The sequence below is a fragment of the Saimiri boliviensis genome, chromosome 12, assembly GCF_048565385.1.
Source record: "Saimiri boliviensis isolate mSaiBol1 chromosome 12, mSaiBol1.pri, whole genome shotgun sequence".
NCBI classification, from domain to species: domain Eukaryota; kingdom Metazoa; phylum Chordata; class Mammalia; order Primates; family Cebidae; genus Saimiri; species Saimiri boliviensis.
The window spans coordinates 35,692,601-35,711,834 of NC_133460.1; the positions used below are offsets into that span (position 1 = coordinate 35,692,601).

At 46.2% G+C, this 19,234-nt stretch overlaps 1 protein-coding gene across 1 annotated transcript in view; it reads left to right on the forward strand.

Annotated features, from left to right (window-relative positions):
- LOC101046937 (BOS complex subunit NOMO1) overlaps positions 1 to 15,193 on the forward strand; it is a 65,065-nt gene extending 49,872 nt beyond the window's left edge. Inside the window, exons 25-31 of the mRNA XM_039477769.2 lie at positions 107 to 248; positions 1,455 to 1,538; positions 3,072 to 3,182; positions 5,401 to 5,502; positions 7,227 to 7,346; positions 14,023 to 14,115; positions 14,539 to 15,193. Coding sequence (XP_039333703.1) covers positions 107 to 248; positions 1,455 to 1,538; positions 3,072 to 3,182; positions 5,401 to 5,502; positions 7,227 to 7,346; positions 14,023 to 14,115; positions 14,539 to 14,670 — 784 coding nt within the window. The 3' untranslated portion in view covers positions 14,671 to 15,193. The remainder of the gene's footprint in view (positions 1 to 106; positions 249 to 1,454; positions 1,539 to 3,071; positions 3,183 to 5,400; positions 5,503 to 7,226; positions 7,347 to 14,022; positions 14,116 to 14,538) is intronic.
- Positions 15,194 to 19,234: the final 4,041 nt, after the last annotated feature.

Below are 19,234 nucleotides of genomic sequence, written 5' to 3' on the forward strand. Positions count from 1 at the left end.
ACAATTCTGCACTGAGCTGTTTTGTACCGTAATTGCTGGTAAATGGGAAATACTTGGGTCCTTAATCATCAGAATTTCTCGTTCGTGTCTTTTCCTGCCGTACTAGTTGCTACGGCACAGTGTCTTCCTTAAACGGAGAACCGGAACAAGGGGTTGCTGTGGAAGCCGTGGGCCAGAACGACTGTAGCATTTATGGAGAAGACACCGTGACAGATGAAGAGGGCAAGTTCAGGTTACGTGGATTGCTGGTGAGACTTAGAACGTGTTTTCTTAGAGGACTTTCTTTTCATCCTGTGTCTAGAAGTGTCTGGTGGTACCCCCGAGACTGCCAGGAGTGGGGTGGGTGAGAGGGGTGGGGTGGGACTCTGGAGCCTCCCAGTTCTTAGTTTAATGGGTACAGTTTGCCTTTTTTCTAGCTAACAGATCAGATCCAGGATCTGTGGCACAATGAAGTTGGAAAACCCAGGATTTGGTGGGACTCGGCCCTAGCAGTGTGTGGCCATGGCTTATGCCAGGGCTCTCAAGCCAAGTGCCTGTGGGGCCAGAAGAGCAGTGTGAACAGTGGAGGAGGCTGAGTGAACAATAGGGAGTGGTGAGGACTGTGGAGCGGGCTCGGCCTGTGGAAAGGGGCAGCCTGTTACTTGGCTCCAGCTTATTGTAGCCATGGGGGAAGACAGACTCAGCGTTGCCAGATCATTTGAATTTTAAAAAGAGAAGTTAGAAATTCCCATTTCCCAGAAATAATATCCAACACAAGCATTTGGGAATGCTTACGATGGACATTCCAGATATCTAGTGATGTGTATATATGGGTAGAGGGGAGAGGCAGATGGAGAGGAAAACAATCTTAGAAGAGTGAGAGTGCATATTATGCTTGGAATTGTGAAATAAGAAACCAAATTTGACTTTTCTGGGGTAGAAGAAAATGAAACTGAGTTGGGAATGAAGGAGTCACAGAATTTCAGATGTTTCAACGCCAGGGGTGATTTTAAAGGAATTCTGGACTTCTAAGAAGGTTAACAGGGCCAGGCATGGTGACTCAACGCCTGTAATCCCAGCACTCTGGGAGGCAGAGGCGGGCGGATCATGAGGTCAGGAGTTCGAGACCAGGCTGACTAACATGATAAAACCCAGTTTCTACTAAAAATACAAAAAATTAGCTGAATGTGGTGCCGCATGTCTGTAATCCCAGCTACTCAGGAGGCTGAGGCAGGAGAATCGCTTGAACCTGGGAGACAGAGGTTGCAGTGAGCTGAGAGTGTGCCATTGCACTCCTGCCTGGGCAACAGAGTAAGACTTTGTCTCAAAAAAAGAAGGTTAACAAGTTGTAGATTGGGAAATGGGGGAACAGAAATGCTCCTGTCTTAGTGACCACATGCCGCCAAACCAGGCTTAGACCAGGCGCAATACAAGAAGCCTCCTTTCTAGAGAATTGACTCTGAGTTTATTTGCAGCCGGGATGTGTGTACCACGTTCAGCTCAAGGCAGAAGGCAACGACCACATTGAGCGGGCGCTCCCCCACCATCGGGTTATTGAGGTGAGGCATTCAGTGCTGCCACTGCACCTGGGTGTGGGTGCCTCCCTGATCAGAAGTCTTCCCAAGTTCCTCTGGCTGTCTGCCTTTGATCTGTGGCGGGGGGAGCTCTAATCCTCATTAAGGATCCTCTTAGAATAGTGTCATCTTCACAAGCAGCATCTTATGTGGGTTTTTAATGAACAGCGTTGCTGTCATGCATTCAGAAAGGAAATCGGAACTGTTGTATCCTTCCCTGTGATTTGCCCTGTAAGCTCTTATCATTATTCCGCAAGTGAAGGATCTTAAGGCATAAGCAGCATTTCAAATCAAGGGATAGTAATGGAGAGAACATGGGCTCAGTGGGTGGCAGGGCCACCCAGTTTTCTTAGGTTCAGATGACCTTTTTCCTGCTCCCATTTGGTGGGCAGTCTTTTAGTATTCAAGATCAGGACTCAGCTAAATTAATCCCTAAAGAGGACATCCTGCAAGTCACAGGATGTGGCCTGGGAATCATTTGAATTAGGGCTTTTCTCTCACTGAATAACTCTTATTGGCAAGACTAGATGGCTTAGGTGGGCAAGAGGGGCTGTCTTTTAGTAGCTTCATTTAGGTGACTTCATTATGCACGAAGATTGTGAGGAATTTGGAGGGAGGTTATTGAGCCAGTTAGAACTTTTGACCTAGGAAGTGGATTTTCTTTTCCTTTTCTTTTCTTTTTTTTTTTTTTGAAATGGAGTCCCACTCTGTCACCCAGGATGGAGTGCAGTGGCACGATCTCAGCTCACTGCAACCTCCACCTTATGGGTTGAAGTGATTTTCCCACCTCAGCCTGCACTTGAGACCGCAGGTGCACACCGTCACTCCTAGTAGTTTTTGTGTTTTTGGTAGAGATGGGGTTTTGCCATGTTGGCCAGGCTGGTCTTGAACTCCTGACCTTAGGCGATCTGCCCGCTTCAGCCTCCCAAAGTGCTGAGATTATAGGCGTAAGCCACCGCAATCAGCCAGAAGTGGATTTCCTTGATGTCTTTATGGTGTCAGCATTTTAAATGACTTGGATCACTACATCTCACACCAAAATGCTTTGCATATTCTTGGTGTAGTAACTTAGGCCAGGATCACTAATATACTGTGAACTGTGGCCGGCAAGTGTGAAAGGGAAGGGGGCTGGCCCTTTGGGGTCTCGCATACCCCATGTACAGTCCCCACACATAGGGGGTGCTGTGACTGTACCCCTGCTGATCGCTAATGGGCAAGAGCATCCTTCTCCTTTTTTCAGGAGAAGCTGGGAAATCTGGCATTATATATGAAATTTCTTACTTTTTAACTTACTGGCAAGTAATTAAAACTTAGAAAAAAAATATTGTGCTCTCGAAACAAAATTTGTCTGAGGGCCAGGGATAGCTGTCCTCTGCCAGTTTGTGACCTTGGACGTAACAAACTTCATTTCCTTAATGTAAAAAGTAAAGTCCACCCTGAGTCAGCTCTCTGGCTGCCAGATGCCTAGCATAGAAGTTCCTAGCTTTCTCATTACCCACATTCTCTCCCTCTCTCTAGGTTGGGAATAATGACATCGATGATGTAAACATCATAGTTTTCCGGCAGATTAATCAATTTGATTTAAGTGGAAACGTGATCACTTCCTCTGAGTACCTTCCTACGTTATGGGTAAGACCAGACTTTTAAATTTCAAGTATTGTGTCCCGTTTGGCTTTGAGACAAGTAGAGTGGGATGTTTTGTGGTTTTATGCCTGTCTCATGCCTTAGGTATGACAGGTGGAGGTGCTCCGGAGTGCCACCTGCTGAGGGCTGGCATTGAGGTTGAAGAGCTGGACCGCTGCACGTAGCGCAGTGATTGCTAATTGTTGGAGGGAATGTGTTCCGGTTTCAGATAACGGTTTGCCAGCTGTTGATCTTTCAAAGAATTGTAGTAGGAGCCTGAGCAGTGGCCAGTACGATTTGGAATCGGGGGTGGAAAGCCAATCTTAGAGAAAGTGCCTTATAACTTTGAAAATTGTCTCTGGAGTGGAGGTTGTATTAGACGTTCTTGGATTGGTGTAAAGAAATGCTGAGGCTGGGTAATTTATAAGGAAAGAGGTTTAATTGGATCCTGGTTTTGTAGGCTGTATAAGAAGCCTAGTGGCTTCTGCTTCTGGGGAGGCCTCAGGAGGCTTCTAGTCATGGCGGAAGGTGAAGTGGGAGCAGGCGTGTCACATGGCAGAATCCCAAGCAAAAGAGAGAGTTGGGGGCGTGGTACCACACACTTTTAAATGATCAGATCTCACAAGAACTCTGTAACAGGGGCAGCACCAAGCCACGAGGGATCCACCATCTCCCACCAGGCCCCACCTCCAGCACTGGGAATTACAATTCAACATGAGGTTTGGGCAGGGACAGATACCCAGAGTGTCTCAGAGGTGGTGGGCAGGTGGTTGAGGCTCTCTCTTGTCTCCAGTAGTAACTCACTTTGCTGCCTTGGCCAGTCGCTTCATTTCCACATGCCTCGGTTTCCTCCTCTGTAAAGCCTAGATTTTGGACTCAGAGACCCATTATAATCTCATCCCACTCTAACAAAATCTCTATGCTACCGTGATGAAGAAATGTTTATAAAATACCCTGTAGACTCTCCGCAGATGTTAATGAATTGCTCTGAGGGTATATTAAGATGCAGTTGTAATTTTATACGCAGTTAAGTATGCAGCTTGAAAGTGTGTGCCGGCTTTAGTCTGCTCTGTCCAGGGCTTGCAGGTGTGTGCTTGTGGGGACCAGGCAAGTAATGTCAGAGAGTGCAGGGGGTTGGGTAGGGTGGGGGGCAAACTGGGGAACCCCTGCCCCAACCACGAGGTGAGGAGGTACAGGAGAGGATGCCATGCTCCGGCTCCTGATTGTTGCTGTGCTGGAATTGCTCTGCTGGAATTCTTGCTCAGAGTTGGCGTCACTTCCCAGTTTTTCATAGAATCTGGAAATTAGAATTATTTGAAATCACCTGATTTTTAAATAGAGTCAGTGAATTCAGATTTCCTTATACAAGGCAAAAGAACACATAAGGGGTCTTTGATGTGACTCATAAGCCTTCAGTCTGTGACTTTCATATTAGGAAAACTCCCCTTGTGTGTTATGTAGAAAGGTGCCAGCATGGGCCCAGGGACATGGTCCTGGTATTCTTTTTCTCTTGTGGCAAGTGCAGTGTGGCATTCTCAAAGCCTTTGCCATCATCCAGGACTGCACCATAGTCCTGCTCATGCCCCATCCTGTGTGGTTGTGAGAATAGTGAGAACAGGCAACAACTCCAGAAATAAAGCCAGAAACAAAGTACCTCAGTGCCTCTTGAAGCAGCGTGGAGAGCCACGTACATGATGGAATGCATTTTGACTTTAACAGATATTTGTGGAGTTAAGGTGACATCATATGATGAGGCAGTGCAAGGCAGGAATGACCCTTGGGATCCTCAGGGGGTTGAGTCCCAGGCTATGCAGTGTGTAAGTTGTGCGACCTTAGGTGACTTTGGCTCTCTGGATCTCCATGGGGATAATAACAATGCCTGTTTCATAGTCAGGATTGGTGATAATATAAATAAAATACTGCCTGCCTGACATATTACAGATGTTCAGCGCATGTTAGAAGCTATTCTTTTTAATATTACTGTTATATTAACTCTTATTACTATTTGGAACAAGAACACAGGTCGTCAGAATCTGATTTGAATCTTAATTTTAACTGGATGGAGTCTCAGATGACTAAGGGATGTGTGATGCATATGGGAAGAGCTTTCTTTTTCAAATATCCACAGACACCTACCTAGAGAGCAGCTTTCCTGAGGATGTCTGATATGAAATGTTGAAGGTGTTTACTGTCAAAGCATGTCTGGTTTTGTTTCTCTCTCCAGGTGAAGCTTTACAAAAGTGAAAACCTCGACAATCCGATCCAGACTGTCTCCCTTGGCCAGTCCCTCTTCTTCCATTTCCCCCCGCTGCTCAGAGACGGCGAGGTAAGACCTGTGGCCCGATTCTGCGTTCTGCTTTTGTTTTAATAATTCTTCTGTTTAGTTTAAGGAAACACAGTTCTCTCCCTTTTCTCCCTAAATACCACTCTGTGGAAAAGTGCTCTCTCAATCAAAAGAGGTTGGGTTCTGCAGGGATTACTTTCTCTTAATTGTTTTTCTATTTACAAAAAGAATACATATTCATGGCAGGAGATTTTGGAAAAAAGACTTAAGCCTCATCATCCAGAAATAGCCACTGCTAACGTGGTGATTGGTATCCTTTGGGTCTTTTTTCAGGCACATGTGCGCATGCACGTATAAATGTAAATAGACATTTATTTTAATAATTCAAAACTGACACTGTTTGGTACATTGTTTTGTTGTCCGTGCTTTTCAATGAAGAATATATTGCAGATCTGTTCCTCATCATTAAATCTTTCATACCATGGTTTTTATGGACGGTAGTCCATAAAATAGGAAACGCAGTAATTTATTTAACCAAGGCCTACGTTAGGCATCATTGACTCTTGCACTTGGAACATATCACCCCATGCTCTCCTGCTAGGAGGATTTCTGCTAAGAAATCCACTGAGAGCCTTGCGATGGGGGTTGCCTTGAATGTGATGAGTTACTTTTCTCTTCCTGCTTTGAAAATTCTCTGTGTCTTTGACAGTCTAATTATAATGTGTGTCGTGTAGACCACTTGCAGTTCCACCTTTTTGGTGTCCCCTTGGAACTGGGAAGTTTTCAGCCATTATTTTGGATGTCATTTACTGATTATAAACTGCTTATTATCAGTTCTATTTGGACAGAGCTAACTTGTAGTTGGTGTGGGGAGTGCAAACTTTGCAAAGAATTTGGTTCTCTTGCTGGTGTCTCAGCCTGAGGATGTCAAGTGTGAGCCTAGGTGGTGACATTCCCTCTCCTGGCTTAACACCTGCTATGAGGATGCTATGCTCTAGCCTTTCTTTGTGGAAAACGGCTGTAAAATAATGAAACAGGCTGTCATGGAATTCTCCCAGGCTTTTCTCCAGGGGAGTTTCTACATCGCTGCTTACCATAGTGATGTAGAAACATCTTGGGCTTTGGGGTCACACTTCCCCTGAGTTCAGAGCCTTCATAGATGTGTGGCAGCCTTCCTCGCTGAGTGACCCTGGGCACATTACTCTCACTCTCTTCATGCTTGACTTTCCTCGACTATAAGATGGGGGTAATGATCTCGGCCTTGCCAGTGGTTGAAAGCATGGCAGCTGTGGGCCTGATGCAGTGTACATGGTGCCTGGCACGTGGTCGGGGCTCAGTGCACAGAGCTGTGGCTGCCCCTCGTGCTGTTCCAGGGATGCTCTATTTTTAGGATACAGCATCCTCAGCTGTATCACATACCTCCCTCATCAGAATTGGCTCATAATTATTTTTTTGTGTTTCATAAAGTCAGATTCTCAGAGGACCCTAATTGTCACGGTTGAGTACTCCTAAAAAGAGCTGCAGGTTCTGACAGCCTTATCAGAAGCCACAGTCTCAGAGACACTGGGGACACAGGCCTGCCACTGATGCAATAGCCCATTGAGGTTGCTACTTCGAAGGCAGCAACCTTGGTTTGGATGTGTAGACCTGGGGAGTTCTTTAAAAACATAAATTTCTTTACATCACAGCTATACATTAGGTTTGAGTTTTCATTTGCTTTGCCAGAGCCGTTCCTATAAGAATAACTTCTTCCCATGTGTGCACAGAACTATGTTGTGCTTCTGGACTCCACACTCCCCAGATCCCAGTATGACTACATCTTGCCTCAAGTTTCTTTCACCGCAGTGGGCTACCATAAACACATCACCTTGATTTTCAATCCCACGGTGAGTAAAAGGGGGAGTTAAAAAGAAAAATCCATGGGCTGGGTTTGGTGGCCCACACCTTTAATCCCAGCATTTTGGGAGACCAAGGCTGGTGGATCTCTTGAGTCCAGGAGTTTTAGACCAGCCTAGGCAATATGGTGAAACCCCATCTCTACAAAAAATGCAAAATTTAGCCGGGCGTGGTGGAATCCATGTATAGTCCTGCCTACTCGGGAGGCTAAGGTGGGAGGATTACCTGAGCCTGGGAGGTTGAGGCCTCGATGCGCCATGATTATGCCACTGCACTCCAGCCTGTGTGACAGAGTAAGACCCTTTCTCTAGAAAAACTGACAAAACAAACCAAAAGAAAACAATCCATGGGGTGGCAAGGGACGGCGCGTCCATACAGCCTGTGCTCCAGATGGCAGGTCGCAGGGCAGATATTTAACGGGCTTCTGGCATTGGGTCACTCTCTCATTCCGCCTTCTGATTCTGGGCTTCCCCAGATTCTTTGTAGCTTTTCTGAGCACTGATGCCTGCCACTCCCTTTGAGGAGGAAACTGGTAAGAGCAGTGTAATTGTTTAGGTCGGCGGCTCAGGAACGATTTTGGGGAAGAGGGACACCACTGCACTGTGACTGATGACGTGTGTTTCTCCATGCGGGAGTACATGGTACATGGCCCACTCAAACCTCTAGAACCAACTGCTACTTTACAGAAAATAGAGAGGGCCTGAGAGCACACAAATGACTCCATGGGAATGCAGGCCAACCACCTGGAGCCTGATTTGTTTGACAAATAAATGGCAAGAAAAAGAAACAACCAACAACAGATGGACAGAATACCTGTGGGTTAAAAGAAACTTAATTTATTGCTCAATTCATTGTAGTATGTGCCCCTTACTATGTGCAATATGTGTATCTATTGCATATAGTCTATCGTGTAACCGATAGACTGGAAACAACAACAGAACAAACAGAACATATACGTATCTTTCACCTTTTTGATAAAATTGTTTTGTGATTACTGAAGCTCAGGTGCAGTATCATCAACTGATGATTAAATAGATACATCAGCAGTAACAGAAACGGGAGTTCAGGGCTCAGCCTAGCACTACTGATTCTGAACTTGATAGGGGGTAAAAGTGGAGCATGGGAATCTGCATTAAAAAAAGAAAAATCTGGCCTCATAGCTAATGGGGTTGGTCATTGCTTCTAGGCCTTTTCAGTGGAAAGAATGAGAAATTTAATTAAAAAAAAAATAGTAACTGTAAAGGGAACAATATATTCAGATCCTCCTTTTTCCTTTTTTTAATAACCGCACAGCATTCCTCTTTGTGGGTATACCATATGTCTTAGTCTGTTCGGGCTGCCGTTTTGTAGCTTAGACTGGGTAACTCACAAACAACAAACATGTCTTTGTTACAGTCCTAGAGGCTGGGAAGCCCAAGATCAAGGCGCAGGCAGATTTGGGGTCTGGCGAGGACTTGCTGTCTGCTTCATAGATGGTGCCACCTAGCTGTGTCCCCACGAGGCGGAAAGGGGCAAACAAGCTCCCTTAGGCCTCTTTGATAGGGGGATTTATCCTTGACTTAATCACCTCCTAAAAGGGGTGTCCTCTTAATACTGTCACCTTATGGATAAGGGTTCAACTTACGAATTCTGTAGGCACAGACACGTTCAGATCCTGGCGCTGTAGGATATTCAATTAGCCCCTGGTTGAGGGGCATTTGGATTGTCACTGGTTTTTTGCTGTTACAAATAACCTTTGAATGAATTGCCTTACGAAGGCATGTTTTTGAATGTTTGTCAGTCTGTCTTTGGACTAGACTCCCAGAAGTGGAATGCTGAGTCAAAGGGTAAATGCATATGGAATTTTGATTGACACAGCCACTTCCCTTCTACAGGGGTTTTACTGTTTGGTATGCCCGCCATTAGTGAATGAGAACCTTTTTTCTCCAACAGAATATGTTGTCAAAGTTTTCAATTTTTGCAGTCTAATAGATGAGAAGTGATATTATCTTAGTGTACTTTTAATTTGCGTTTCTCTCTTTTCATGTGGTTAAGAGCTATTTGTATTTTCTTTTCTGTGAACTGTTTTTTCCGATAGAATTTGGTTTTCTTCAACAGCTTTCAGCTCTTTGTATACTAGGAATATTAACCCTTTGTAATGTCTGTTGTACATGTTTTTCCATTTTTGTCGTTTATCTTTTCACTTGGCTGAGGCAAAGATTTACTTTTTTTTTTTTTTAACTTTTTAAACTTTTTTTTTTTATTTCTAGGTTAAATTTGTTGGATTTTTTTTATTGCTTCTGGGATTTTTAGTGATAGGAAGGTTTTCTTCCTTCCCAGCTTTTATAGGAATTTATCATGATTTTGGGGGACTTTTATGGTTTCCTTCTTTACATTTAAATTCCTATCATTTGGGAGTTTTTCTAGTATAGGTGTGAAGTATGATTCCAAATTGTCTTTTTCCACATGCTTTCCAGTTACCATTTCATGCTTTTTGAATGCCATTCTGCGTGGAAGGTGGACAGGAATTACCTCTCATTTAGAGATGGGAAGATTGAGACCCAGAGGGAGATGTGAGCAGCCCAGGGTCACCAGCGCACATGGAGCTGAGCTAGGGCTTCAGCAGAGCTCTGCTGCCAATTCCTGGCTTCTGTGAAAAGTGGTTCATGCTCAGTGAGCCTGCAAATATCTTACCTGAACAAGGGAGTTTTTCTGATGACTCAGGAGGAAGCACTTCCTTGTGCCTCACAATGGAGACCTGATTAGAAAGTGCCATAGAGGGCTAGGTGCCATGGCTCACGCCTGTAATCCCAGCATTTTAGGAAGCCAAGGTGGGCAGATCTCTTGAGGTCAGGAGTTTGAGACCAGCCTGGGCAATGTGGTGAAACCCATCTCTACTAAAAATACAAAAATTAGCTGGACTTGATGGTGTGCGCCTGTAATCCCAGCTACCCGGGAGCCTCAGGCAGGGCAATTGTAAACCCAGGAGGCAGAGTTTGCAGTGAGCCAAGATAGCACCACTGCATTCCAGCCTGGGTGACAGAGCGAGACTCTGTCTCAAAAAAAAAAGAAAGTGCCAGAGCGATGAGCATGTAAAAGAACCACTTACCTTTGCTTGGGGCTGTGTGTTGGCCCCAGTGGATGGGAGAGGCCTCTGTGAAGGCCATTGATGGCTGCAGGCAGCGACATTCCCAAGGACCCCCAGCAGGGAACTCATCTGGTCTCAGGGCCACAGTTGGGAGCCAGCGGCAGTAGCTGAGCAACCCGGCCTCGTAGCTGCTGCCTGTTACTTTTGAGAATGTGAGAAATGGCACCTGCCGGGGGTTGGATTCCCGAGCAGGGCCAAGTGATGAATGAAGAGCGTGCCTGTTCTGTGCTACCCCGTCCAAGGCCCTCACAGGTTGATCCTCACAGCAAGCCTTCGAGCAGGTGTGCTGTTCCTCCCATTTTCACAGAAGCCCAGAAAGATTGAGTCACTCACCGAGTGTTAGCAGAACCAGGACTCGAGTGAGGTGGTTTGTCTCAAGCCACGGTGTTTTCACCTTCTTCTGCCATTCATGTGATGAGTGTCTCAGCATTGCACATTCACGGGGGCTTTGTAAGCACATTGGTTTCCTCCTTTGTTGATGTGACTGTCCATAGCCTCCTGCCTGGATTTTACTCAGTATTCCATGCACTGCTGAGCATTTCACACACTCATTTCATCAAGTTTCACAGTGTCCAACCACAGTGGGTGGTGTTCATATGATCTCCATGTCATAGCTGAGTAAACTGAGTCTCATCATGGTTGCCTGAGATGACCCAGTAAGGCCTGGGACCTGAGCCTAGACTAATACTCACTCTAATTCCTGCTGAGTTAAACATTCATTCATTCATTCATTCATTTATTCATTAATTTTTTCCCGGCCCAGATCGTGCAGTGGCACGATCTCAGCTCACTGCAACCTCTGCCTCCTGGGTTCAGGTGATTCTCCTTTCTCAGCCTTTGAAATAGCTGGGATTACAGGTGCATGCCACCATGCCCGGCAAATTTTTGTATTTTTAGTACAGATGGGGTTTCACTGTGTTGGCTAGGCTGGTCTTGAACTCCTGACGTCAGGTGACCTGCCCGCCTTGGCCTCCCAAAGTGCTGGGATTATAGGCATGAGCCACTGTGTCTGGCCTGAGTTAAACTTATAAGTAAGTGTTTACTTCAGTGGAAAATAGGTTAGAATCTAATAGATGTCCAGAAATACAGAAGTAGGCAGTTAGAGGTGAAGTGTGTTCCTGCCCTTATTCTTTCACTTGCGAAAGGGCATCCCAGGTAGAGTGGCCCCACAGCCACTCTCTAGCCCAGCAGTTCTCAGATGGGTTCGTTGCAGGACCCCTTTATACTATTAAAAATTTTTGAGGATTTTAAAGAGCTTGAGTTTGTATGGATTATCTCTATCTGTATTTATCATTAGAAATTAAAACTGAGATGTTAAAAACATAAGAACCCACAAGCCACACATTCCATTAGTTGTGGGCGTGATGACATCAGGACACGTAGCCTCTGGAAAAGTCCACCTGTGAAAGAATGAGAGTGGAAAAGGCACATCACAACTTAACTATTGTCATGAAAATACCTGTGGCCTCATGAACCTCCTAAGAGAGGAGTCCTGGTACCCTATACTGAGAACATTGCTCTGGCTCATTGACTTGTTTTTATCCTTATTGGAAAGTTCTCATTTCATTTGTTTCCTTTATGGCAGTAGAGTGGGCTAATGGGATATAGGTTCACCCAATGGTTTAGAACCCAGCATTTCAGGGGCTTTATTAAGACGAAAATTTCTGTCTCATGGCAAATGTCCAGGAGTCATCAGTGCAGAGATAGTCTGGTAGCTCCTAGGCATCAGGGGACCCAGGCCCTTTCTGTCTCATTGCTCTGTTCAAGCGCATTGCTTTATCCAGAATGGGGCAGTTGGCCAAATGCTGTCCACCTAGCAAAAGGGAAAGTATACCACCTCTCCTCTAGGGTCCAGCCAGTGTGTGGCTCTTACCGCTTTTCTTCCTGTACCATTGGCCAGAATTTAGTTCCATGGCTGTGCCTGGCTGCAGGGGAGGCTGGGAAAGGTGGCCTGTATTCTCAGTGGCCCAGATAAAAGTTGGGGGTTGTATTTGGAGAAAGGGACAATGGGCCACAGGGATGCTCGTAACAGTATCTGCTTTGCTTCCTTGTTGGAAGACCAGCTCCCAATATATCAACATGGATTCAAGATCTCTCAAAGTGATTGATCAGTTAAAAAAAGAAAAAAAAAAGACAAATAGTTTTCTTCAAAGCTGGACGCAGGGGAGACATCACATAAAGCCGCTCCGTGGACATCTAAAATTCCCCTGAAAACCTCAGTTTTTTATTATGCTCTTTCTTTGGGGATGGGGAAGTGAGATAACACAACATTGTTGTAACGATCATAAAAAAAGAATACATTTGCAAAACTGGTGCACACAAGTCACAACGTGGTATGATAAAAGCAGAACAACATAAAGATAACTTTCTGTGTGTCAGCATAGAAACCATACACCTTACCAAGAATAGAGGTTAAACATAAAGTTAGAATTATCAGCAAGAAAAGCACGGGGCTCACAGCTGCAGGGGGAATAGGCTCTGACACAGGGCAACCAGCCTGACCACAAAAACTGCAAGAGAGGGGAGACCCCCATGCAGGCCTGGGGGAGCAGTGGGAGAAGAAAGACTTTTACATCCTAATCACCACCACGGAAGTTTTTCCTCAACAGACAACCCTCATGCGTCCGTTTATAAGCTCTCCATAAGGGTTACATTCCCTTTCCAGGGCCATAATCAATATGCCTTTCTGTAATGAGAAGCTTATTACGTGCTGTCATCTCTCTCTGGCAGTCAGGCCACGTGGTTTGTCTCTTACACCAAGTTCCTGTTTTTACATGAACAGCTCAGCAGAGCCAAAGTTACAAGTTACAGCTTAGCAGAGCCAAAGTTACAAGCTACATTTTAACTTTTCACATTATTTATTTTCTCAGATATAATCAATACAGTAAATAACAACCATCTCAAAGCAAGTAACTCATTTTGGGGAAACCAAATTCTAAGAGAATTTACAAGTTAAAAATCAACAACAATTTCTTCTTGTTATTTCAGATAGCTAGGCTTTGGCCTGTTCTTCCAGAAGCTTGGGGTTCCTCAGTTACCACCTAGGGGTCCACAGTGTTCCCAGCCTTCCTCACTAGGCTCTACTGGCTGGGAATAGCCGCCCTCACCGTGTGCCCTGGGCCTAGAACAGCAGGTTCTTGATAAATCCCTGTGGGACTAAGTCCCTGCATGTTGCTGGGACTCAACAACCTGAGACCCAATTGCTTTTCAACCACCAGGACTCCCTGACAGCTGCAGCTCTTCATTTCCTCAGTTTGGAGGAGTGTCCAGAGGCTGAGGAATACCTTGTCATTGGAATGTCTTTGTTCCTGAGTTGCAGAAGCAAATAGTGAGGGTTTGGGCAGAAGAGGATTCATGGGGAAAAGTATCCAAATCACTTTGGTTCCTTCCTTTGGATAGAAAGAATTTGGATCATGAGGGCCCCTGGGTGTCCTCAGGTAGCCAGTTCAGAAGACTGGGCGGGTGGTGGCTGTGACATTGTGGGTAGTGGACAAGCGTGCAGCCTTGGTGAGGAGTGATGGGGCTCTCGGTGTTTGCAGAGGAAGCTGCCTGAGCAGGACATCGCGCAAGGATCCTACATTGCCCTGCCACTGACGCTGCTGGTTCTGCTGGCCGGTTACAACCATGACAAGGTAGGAAATCCAGAGGCTTCAGGAGATGGCAGGGTGTCAGGGAGAGCGAGTCCTCACAGCTGCAGGAATGATAGCAGAGGATGTCCAGGGTCACAGAAATCGCATTTCAGGGTTGGGAGGGCCTGTGAAGGCCTCAAGTCCAGTCTTACGCCTCTATTCAAGGCTGTAAACCTCTGCAATGTTTCCTAATCCTTAAACCTGGAATACATCCAGGGACGTGTTGGTCCCAGGGAGAGGCCAGCCCATTATCCCTAGGGACCCACTAGTACAGAGGCCTGCCCCATATGAACTGAAACCCACCCATTAGCATGTGGCAGCTGCTGATCAGGTCTGAAGAATGTGTGCTGAGAAGTGAGGCTCCGTTCTGCATCTGGCAGAAGCCTCCTCTTTGCATCCCACTCTCACACTTTTTCTCTTTTCCAGCTCATTCCTTTGCTGCTCCAGTTGACAAGTCGGCTGCAGGGAGTCCGCGCGCTCGGCCAGGTAGCCTCTGACAATAGCGGCCCAGAAGATGCAAAGAGACAGGCCAAGAAACAGAAGACAAGGCGGACGTGAGGAGGAAGGGGGGCCGTTGCGGTCTTACTTCGGACAGGCCACAGCCAGGGGTCCGGCCACCACCCGCCCGTGGGATGAAAGCCAAAAGCATGCATCAGCTAACTTCAGCCTGTGCTGCTGGCCTTGCGCCCCTGTCCCTTGTCACTGTGGCAGCCTGTGCACATCCTCACCCTCCATATGGCCCCTCGTGCAATGCAGTGAATGGACCCTCCTGTCACTCTGCTGAAAAGAATTTATTTTCTGAGTCGAATATAATTTATTATTATTATTTTTGTCAAAGAAGTATTTAAGCTGTGCTGGTGGTGTGAGTATGTCATTCTTGATCTTCAGCATTCGTTTGCAAGAAGAGTTCCAGTCGACATGTCGTTTGGTTCCATGGTGAGGTACCCTTGGAATTTCCCTGTTTTCTTCATTTCCCTTGCATCTGAGATCCCTGCTGGAAACCACAGCAACCTGTATCCACTGTTAGGAGGCTATGCTAGGAGGTAAAAATCAATAAAATTGCCCATTCATTTGTGTTGTAGCTCATCTCAGATGTATTTCTTGGATGACATGCGTGTAACCTTGGTGTCTTCAGTTGAACCACATGTAGAGCAATTCACAGTCCTGAGTGAAGCTGGCTGGGGCAAGAGATGATGATCCTCAGCAGCTTTTGGCCTCAGTGATAGAAAACTCGGAGAGAGTGGGGATTGTGGCAAGGTAAAGTGTGCCCACTGCGTCTAAAGGAAGCTTAGATACTCACCCCTGCTGTGAAGAAATGTGCGTTCATTTTTCTAGAGAAGCCAGGAAAAGATTTATGTGAAATTTCCCCAATTTTAAAAGTTAGCCACAAATAAAAAAACTACAAACTTGGGCCGAACAAAATGCCTTTGTAGGCTGGGTGACGCTGGAAGGCCGCAGGCTTACATGAGAGATCCGGAGGAAGTCCCAGCGGTGTAACAGCAAGAACGTAATCCTTGCAGGAAGTTACTAAGTTAATTAAGTGATGTTGAAGGAGGGGGCACATCCATCCAACATGTATTGAGTGCCACATACATAGGATGGCATGGGTATGTGAGGACAGGTAGAGTGAACAGCACTCTACAGCAAGTGGGGAGAGGATGGGTGGCTTCGTCTGCCTTGTTCTTCATGCCTCAGTGCTTGGCATGTGGTGGGCATTCAGTAACGAATGAATGAATGCGTGCACACAGGAATGAATAGATGGGCACACAATGCATGCCCTCACAGCGCATGTCCCGTCGTGGTGGTAGTAGGCAAGCCAGTAAGTAGATGGCGTAATGCAGTGAGCCGAGGGCCTCCTGGTGGAGGAAGCATCGGATGCCACAGGAGCACAGAGCAGAATTCTCATCCCACCAGAGATCTTAGGGAGCTTTCTGGATGTGATGTGTGAGGAGAGTCCGAAGGGACAAAGATTGGAGAGAGGGAAGACAAGGCAAAAGTTTTTGTTGCAATTGCCAGTGCAGAGGGTCAGCTTGGGGGACTCCTTGGCTCTTGGGGGCCAACCACAGAGCTGCCCTGTTTCCACCTATCAGCTAGCTTGGTGTTGGTACCGTGGAAGGAAAGTGAACAGTGCTGGAGTTCTGGGACAGATGGGTTACTAACACAGCATCCATTTCTTGGAGTGTTTTCCAACTCTTACTCCAATTGGATACCCAGAAACATCCCTTTTAAATCTTAATGGGGTTTTTATTGACAGCGTGTAAAGGTTAAGAGCTTGTGAAAGATAGTTAAAGTGTCTCAATATGCTCCCTCCAGTTCCGGAGGCTGCCAGTAAGTGGCAGTCTTTCCCTGCTGCTGGCTGGAGGTCGCGCTTGGCCTTGGTGGAACTTCAGTGGATCATTCTCAGTCCATTTGAAAGTGGGGCCTGCTTGCTTGTGTGTAATTTTCTTTTCATCATATTCTGGCAATCTCAGGACAGAACTCCTCTGATTCTCCTGTGAGAAGTAAACATTAATGTTATCATTTTTTTGGCTTTTTTTTTTTTTTTTTTTTTTTTTTGGAAATGGAGTTTTGCTCTTGTGGCCCTGACTGGAGTACAGTGACCTGATCTTGGCTCACTGCAACCTCCGCCTCCCGAGTTCAAGTGATTCTCCTGCCTCAGCCTCCCGAGTAGCTGGCCCGCTATCACGCCCAGCTAATTTTTTGTATTTTTGGTAGAGACAGCTTTCATCATGTTGGTCAGGTTAGTCTTGAACTCCCGACCTCATGTGAATCTACCAGCCTCAGCATCCCAAAATGCTGGGATTATAGGAGTGAGCAATCATACCCAGCCTGTTACAAGATTTTGAATGAGACAAAAGTCACATGAGACAGACTTGTTTGCTGAGGAATTTAAAAAACGGTCTAAGATGGTGGGTTCTTAGGGAACTCTGTGCACACTTCTGCCTATTAAAGTGGCCATAAAAACAACCATAAATCTTTGACGAGGACACCTCAGTGAGTTTAGGGCAGTGCCATTTTTATTTATTTATTTTTTGGTAGAGACAGGGTCTCGGCTATGTTGACCAGCCTGGTCTTGAACTCTTGGTATTAAGTGATTCTTCTGCCTCAGCCTCCCAAAGTGCTGAGATGCTAGGCATGAATCACCGCAGCTGGCCAGGGCAGTGCCATTCTAAGGTGATGGCTTCACTTCAGTCTTCTTTTCTGGGGTTACAGGAGATGGCAAGGGCTGAAGGTGGTATGAGAACGTGTGTGTGTGGTTGTGTGTGTGTGTGTGTAGGGGTTGGTGAGATGGCTGGAGGAAGAGGCAGTCATTGTGTTTAACTCTCATGGCCTAGTTGTGAGAAGCAAAGATTCAGGAAACAAAGAAAAAAATGAATGAATGATTGCCTCTCTGGATCAAGCACACCAGTGGGCACGACCAGCCTTTCTTGAGCTACTGTGTGCCAGGCACTGTGCCGCACTCTTGCAACCATGTGGACGCTCCATGAGTTCGTGAAGCAAGTATGCTTTCAGCCCTATTTTTCAGAGAAAGAAACTGAGACTGAACAGTCTTGCAGCTGTCAAGTGGCAGAGCAGGGGTTTGAACCCAGGTCCAAGAGTTCTTAACTGCCATGTTTTCCTGCCCTGGATGTATGAAATGAGATGAGGTAGTCACATGCCAGCTTCTCTGGGGATGACTCAGAGGATTAGAGATGGATGTCGCATGGGTGTCACACAGGAGAGGCAGGCATAAGTTGTAGTAAAGTTAGCAAAGGCACAGTGACGTGGAGCAGTGTGTGCAGTGGACGGGGTCATGGGTAGGGGCGAGGATGGTGGAGGACCTTTGATTATTCTATCAGTGTTGTTTCTGTAACCAAAGAGCTGCATAACAGGAATAATTATTAGGCATAATTCCCTTAAAAGCTGGGGCTGCCCTAAGGGAGAAGCTGGGAGGAGTTTGGGGGATAATGTTTCCTTGGTTGCCTTCTGTTCAGGCTGAGTGTTTAGTGGGGGTCAGGAGCGTTGTATCCAGTCCCTGGCATTGTGGGAGTTGTTTGTGGTATGCAGCCAGCCTCAGGTTGGCCCCCAGGGATCCACACTGCCTTTGTGTGTGGTCCCCTCCCACACTCAATCAAGCTGGCTCTGTATGACCAGTGGGAAGTGGCGGAACTGAATGATGATGTGTGACTTCTCAGGCTAGGTCATAACAGGCATTGCACTTTGGCTCTCAGGAAGCCAACTGCCTGGTGTGAGGGTGCTCAGACGGTCTTGCGGGGAGGGGTGAGGCCCCTGGCCCCCAGCCTGTACAGCTTGCTGCTGTGTGAGTAAGCCACCTTGGAAGCAAATCCCCCAGCCCCCGTCAAGCCTTCTAATGACTGCAGCTCAGTCGACATCCAGCTGCCACAACTTGAGAGACTCCAGGTCACTGTTGCCTAGCTGAGCTCTTCCCAGGTTCTTCATTTCCCCCTAAAATGAGCTGTTGTAATTTTAGAAAGCTTAAAAGCACAGTGACAGTGAAGCACTGATTTGCCTTACGCACAGTCCCAAATCAGTGCTGACCTCAAGCTATGTCCTCTCTTTCCAAGAAAGAAAAACAGAGAACAAAGTTCAATCTACTGTGTCTTCTCAAACTCTTGACCCACAGAATTTGTGAATGTGACATACGCCCATATTAAGCCTCTAAGTTGTGGGGTAACTTATGCAACATTAGGTAACTGGAAGAGTGCTCAATAAATGTCGTCACATGAATGGGCAGTGACCATGGATGCATTTCTAGTTGTGTATTAATGAAGACTCTTGGTTTCAAGTAACTCCAACCAGCTTGAGCTAAATGGGGCATATCTCTGGTCAAGTAACAAATCCAGGAGTGGCTCGGTTTATTTATAGCTGGACCCAGGCTCCATTTCCACCTCTTGGCTCTGTTTCCCAAGACTCTTTCAGGAATCAGCTTTCTTTCTTTCTTTCTTTCTTTTCTTTTCTTTTTTTTTTTTTTTTTTTTTTTTTTTTTTGAGACAGAGTCTTGCTCTATTACCCAGGCTGGCATGCAGTGGCACAGTATCAGCTCGCTGCAGCCTCCACCTCGCAGGTTCAAGTGATTCTCCTGCTTCAGCCTCCTGAGTAGCTGCGATTACAGGTGCCTGCC